The sequence below is a fragment of the Pteropus alecto genome, unplaced genomic scaffold (assembly GCF_000325575.1).
Source record: "Pteropus alecto unplaced genomic scaffold, ASM32557v1 scaffold24, whole genome shotgun sequence".
NCBI classification, from domain to species: Eukaryota; Metazoa; Chordata; class Mammalia; order Chiroptera; family Pteropodidae; genus Pteropus; species Pteropus alecto.
The window spans coordinates 28,722,803-28,728,802 of record NW_006439192.1 but is presented as its reverse complement, the minus strand read 5'-3'; the positions used below and the strand labels follow the sequence as shown (position 1 = coordinate 28,728,802).

The 6,000-nt window shown below is 37.8% G+C and overlaps 1 protein-coding gene across 3 annotated transcripts in view; it reads right to left on the bottom strand.

Annotated features, from left to right (window-relative positions):
* Positions 1-6,000, bottom strand: part of CDADC1 (cytidine and dCMP deaminase domain containing 1) — a 45,928-nt gene that overhangs the window by 29,013 nt on the left and 10,915 nt on the right. For all 3 annotated transcript variants that reach the window (XR_003047601.1, XM_015592908.2, XM_006916449.3), the window contains one exon: positions 4,918-5,095. Coding sequence is in view for 2 of the 3 variants with exons in the window: in XM_015592908.2 (XP_015448394.1) it covers positions 4,918-5,095 (178 nt within the window). In the remaining variant the exon portion in view is untranslated. The remainder of the gene's footprint in view (positions 1-4,917; positions 5,096-6,000) is intronic.

The window sequence follows — 6,000 nt, the reverse complement described above, 5'->3', positions numbered from 1 at the left end:
TTATTCACTTTGTTTATTCCATTTAATATACTTCTCATCTCAGATAATGTGTTCTTCATTTCTGACTGGTTCTCTTTTATAATTTCTATTTTTATGTTTCTTATCTCTTTGTTGAAGTTCTCACTGAATTCATCTACACTTCTCATAAGTTCACTGTGCAGCTTTATAACCAGTGTTTTGAACTCTGCATGTTAGATTACTTGATTCCATTATATCTGGATCTCTGTTCTGTTCTGTCATATGGTTTCTGCTTCTTTGTCTTCCCATTTTGGCTGCCTTTCCATGTCTGTTTTTATGTTCTAAGCAAAGCTCCTAAGTCTCCCAGTCTTATTAGTGTGGATCTGTGAAGTAGGTTTTCAGTGGCACAGTCTTGAGAGGGGTTCAGCTGCAGGCCAAATTTAGCCCTAGCCTGTGCCCCTCAGGGTCCAGCTGTTAAGATTCAGCAAGCAATCCACAGATGCTGTGCTTAGAGTTGCCTCAAAAGGCCGCACCAGAAACCGAGGCAGCTGCCTCCAGTGTGAGTCTAGGCGTTGCTCAGCAAGGAGCACCTGGATGTGGCTTGGGTGAAGCCGCGAGATGGGAGAGGCAGAGTTTCAGAGAATCCTCTGGGTGAAGTGACCTCTGTTATCCAGTTTGATGCTATGGCAGCACTGAGTCTGCTCACTAGGAGCGGGGCGGGCTCAACAGAGGAACAATGGATACCACCAGCACTTCTGTACAGAGCGAGTCTCACCTGGGCCCTCATTCCGATGACTCAGTGTCCCCCTATAAGTCCCTGCATATAAGCCGAACCAGCCCTGGTGCTCAGAGAAATCAGGTCAGTCACTGCGAAAGTCCGCTCATGGACACAGCCCATCCTACCTTCTGGTGATTTCTTAGATTTCTCTCTAGCTGTATGACTTGTTCACCTAGATCCCAGGCGATTTTTCCTTGCCATTTGCTTCTTGTTTCTGTCACAACTTTGATTTGGTTGCCAGAGGGATGAACAGAGCCTCTATCATCTATGACATTTTTTTTCCGTCCCCTGTTTTAAATTTTTACAAATCTATTATCTGGCTTAATAGCAGACATCTGGATTCTCAAATCTGCTGCTGCTTTCAATCTGCTGTGATAGGTTTTCATTGACGTATATGAAGTATCCAGCCTCACACAGATATGTAGTTGTAAATATTCTTCTTTGACACTACATAAAAATTTGACAAAGGACTGTGTCTTAAAGATTAGTTACAGTATAGAGTCTGAACTCATATCAATGAATTGTACATTAAAGTCCATTAGTCTATTTTGCACTTAGAATGGTTCCTTCATTCATTGTATGATTTTGTAGCATTGTGCTTTGGTCATCTGAGAAACACTGGTTTATAATTTTCACAGTATGTATATTTTTAAATTTGATTATTAATGTCACCAACAATCTCATCCAGAAAAGTCTTTAAGTCTTTTGGGAAGCTGTAAGCTCATGATAGTGGATATATCAAGTTTTTAAAAATTCTAATTTTCACTTGAAGACTCAAATTTTATCATTGGTAACGAATACTGTCAGTTGTTTTCCTGGAAGTAACAGGTTCATGTCATTCACTTTTGAGAAAATGTCTGCCAAATGGCCGAGTTCAAGTAATTATAGTTTGTGTTCCATGAAAAAAGTGGCTAATTCAGTTCATAACTCAAACAATTGCATAGGTGGTTTTCCATAAAGCAATCTTCATACTCAGGTTTGTAGCAAAAGTGCTTCATGTCTACCTCCTATTTTCTCACACAGAATATTATAAAGATGTGTACTCAAGGGTTGGGATTTAATAAAACTAATAACTTTTATGTTTCATCTAAGACATTCTTACATAAAACCTTTTTTTTTTTAACTCCAAGTATATGGACATGAAGAGTATAATGATTTCTACTGCTTTGATTCTTATTAGGCAACAGTAGTTTTACTCATCACTGTTTTGGTGCATTAGTATAAATGTAGCAGCACTATGAAAACTTTTGACCTTGTGGAATATTAGGAGTCCACAGATCACAATGAGAACCACTGTATTTTGGAAATGTTTGCTATGTAACTGATGTAATAATTGTAACTAGAAAATAATTGTAACTAGAGTAATTTAGCTATAGCATGGGGTTAAACCATGTCACTTCCAAAGATATGACACTGATCTAACATAGCCAATTTTATTTATATATGGGTCTAACACTAACATAAAAGCATTTCCATTGTAGGTCCTTTCTAATTTTCAACACTTCATTATCTCTTTTGCCAGGTTTAAATGTCTTAACTCAAAGACATCCAGTAGTGGTCAGTAACTTGCACTCCCCTATTTTTCTAATTCTTGGCTCTGAGGCTATTAAGAGTGCTTTCAGCATAGTCAGCACAAAACACAACTATCTTTCATTCAGTTTTCTCCCGTGACTCTAGAAGAGATCAGTCAAAAAATGTTTTGGTTCTTTCACATTCTTTCCTTTCTACATCAATGCCACCCTCTGAAACCTATTTTATACCCTGCCCAATGCAACAGTCTACTAATTATGCTCTCAACCACTTATCTTTCCATGTTCTAATTTGATAACAAACAATAACCTTAATATGTTACATCCTGCTCAAAAATCTTCAACTGGTTCCACATGATCTATAATAGGATTTATGGGTTAATTAACACAAGTGATACAATAAATATCCAATCTGCCCAGTTAATTGGAAAAAGAAAAAAAATGCCACTACCACTATCTTACCTGTTTTCTACTCGCAAAAGCAGGGGAAGGACTGTAGAATCTAACAACTATCATAATATCTACCTGCTTGAAATACTTGTTGCAGGCCAGAAGGCTCTAGCCAGCTGACCATTTCTTCTGGAAGTGCTTCCACCTGTCGTTCAAAGGCACTGCCTTCACCACCGATCTGATCACTACTCTTAAGAATTTTATGTAAATAAAAATAGCTCTTCTTCAAAATAAGTTTGGGACCTCTGTTCTATAAGATAGAGCCTAAAGGCCATACAGTTTTCCAAAGTCCTCCACTAAAGCCCCAACCTATCATTATAATCCATCTGCCACTATTCTCTCCAAGAATAATTCTCCATTTCAAACACTGACCCCCAGAACTTTGATGACCCCACATGTGCTGTCCCATGACCAGGGATGTGTTTCTCCTCCTCTACCCATCGAGACGTAGCTTAAGTCCTAGCCTTTCATAACATGCCAACCTGCAGGGATCACAATTTCTCCTCTAAGATCATCTATCACTTACAGCCTGTATCACTCATTTGATACTAGATGATATGTTACATTAAATTGTTAGTTTTGGCCCCAATAACACTTTGAGGGAAAGGATAAGGAACTATATTAGCCTTTTGTTTATTTATTTTTTTACCCCAGAAGATCTCTGAAGGAGGCTGCTTTATATAAGCATGGTTAATTAAATCATTGGCCATTGGTAACTAAACTCAAACTCCAGCCCCTCTCTCCTTCCCAGAGATTTAGGGTGTGAGGCTGAAAGTTCCAACTCTCTAATCACTTATTGGTCCCCCAGCAACCAAGACCCACCCACAGGGGTTTTCTAAAAGTGACTTCATTAACAGAAACTGAGGTATGGTTGACAGGGGCTTGATATGAATAACAAAAGACACCTTTATCATTCTAATCACTTAGAAATTTTCAAGGGGTTTTAGTTGGTCTGTGCCAAGAATGGGATGAAGACCAGATCTATTATCCATATCATAAATCACTGTATCACAGGGCCTATGAAAAAAGATATAATTTTTTAAAATGGGAAAATAGTCTGTATTCTTACCTGGGGGAAAAACAGAATCATAAGCACAAAGGGCTTAGTGAGTAGCTAGCTGAGTGTGGCAGAGACAGGTGGCTATACATTAACTGTGCTTCTCCTTCCAAAGTGTAGTGGTCACTGGGAGGCAGCTGCCCAGCCAGGAACCACAGCTCCACAACAGACAGGAACAGAAATGATGTGTGTGACTTCCGGGCCAGCATTTTTAAGAGCAGGTATGCCTTCTCTATTCTCTTTCTCAGTCTGGAGGCAGAGGACTCAAAGCCCTAGGGGATGGCAGTCGTAAGAGGACAGAAGGTGCCTAGGCCCACGCATCAACCACGTGGACAAAGCTGCTTGCCGTTCGGCAGCACCCACACTGGGCTGTTACAGTCGTTCCCCCTTCTCTGCAGTTTCACTTTCTATGGTTTCAGTTACCCACAGTCAATGATGGTCCCAAAATATTAAATGGAAAATACCAGAGATAAACAATTCATAAGTTTTAAGTTGTGCACCAATCTGAGTAGTGTGACAAAATCTCTCCTGGTCCCACTCCATCCCACGTGACGTGAATCATCTCTACACTGTGTATGTTCCTTGCCCATTAGTCACTTAGTAGCCATCTAGGTTATCAGTTTGACTCTTGCAGAATCATGGTATCTATCACAGTGCTTGTGTTTAACTACCATTTTAACTTAATAATAGCCCCAAAGCGCTAGAGTAGGGATGTTGGTAATTCGGATGTGCCAAAGAGAAACTGTAAAGTGCTTCCTTTAAGTGAACAAGTATGTATACATAGGAAACACATAATATATAAAGGGTTCAGTACTACCCATTGTTTCAGGCATCCATGCGGGTCTTGAAATGTATCCCCCATGGATAACGGGGTACAATTGTACAGCGGTTATAAATACCTATTATATTTGCCACCGAAATGTTGGTGTTTTATTTGTTTTAATAGCTAACATTAGTCTACTAATACATGAAGGATCATCTAACTAGGTAGTGACAGAGCTGAGACCAGAATTCACACTTTGTGACTCTTATAGTATATCAAACTGTCTTCAGAGATATTTTTATATTTCTAAATTATCTCTGTTTCCACTGACCGTTTTCTGATAAATGCTAGCAATCCCCAACAAAGCCTTATCTGCACTTACCATTTACGATCATTTTCAAACAAGCAGAACATGGTTTTCTGGAAAAATAAAGATCACAGTTTTTCAGCCTTGACCCATGTTTTATAAGAGCAATTTTCCCAGCATGTAAATCTTCACTTGAACAGTGAAGGCCAACAATTTTCATGTTTTTCACCACCACAAGACCAGTTTTCTTCACCTACATTAAAATACAAAATAATAATTTATTAGTTATAGTAGCTAAAGATATCATGAATTATACTTGATTTATTAATAAAATAAAATTAGTGTTTATTGCTTTATCTGAACATAGTACACATTTTTTATTAGGTCCCCAAATTTTTCTGAATGTTTAATGTTGACTTTATACCAGAAATGGTCTAAATCTAGGGTTTCTTTTTTCCTTTTTTTTTGTTTTTAAATCTAGGGTTTCTTAACCAAACAATTAAGCATTTAATTATCATTAATCTGTCTTAGTGAAAAAGGAATCTATTTTGACCTAGTAAAGAGCAAGAACTAAGTTAAGTTGACTTGTTTCTTACAGCATCTAGTCTAGGACTATTTAAGTATTATAATGGCTTCTAGATGGTCATAAAGAAAAATTTGGAAAACTGTGATTTTACACATGAATAAGCAAAGCCCAGAAAGTTTACATAATTTCTGAAAAACCCACAGATGGTAAAAGGCAGAACTAAAACAGAGGTCATCTTAAATTTTAAAATACTTTAAATACTGATTAAAATAAAGATAATTCTTAACTTCTTTCTAAAGACTGGCTCTACCGATTTTTAGCACTACGGCAGCCTAGACTAATAATGTAATTAGGTGCCACCTCCCACGAATATGTAAATTATTTATAATAAAAAAATGTTTTTAAATGCATAATCAAGCTCAAAAGAATGTAAGACATACTTTCAGGTGTTAGGAAGAGAGAACTCAAAGCCAGAGCAGTAGGCTAGAGCTATCTCAGCGGTATCCCACCCACAGGTAGTAGATGGGGCTAACTATGCTTCAAGCGCTGGAGGCTGGGGTTCTTAAGAGTTATTACTTTAAACCTAAAGTATCCTAACTTATACAGATAACTAGTCAAAAAAGCTGGTGTTA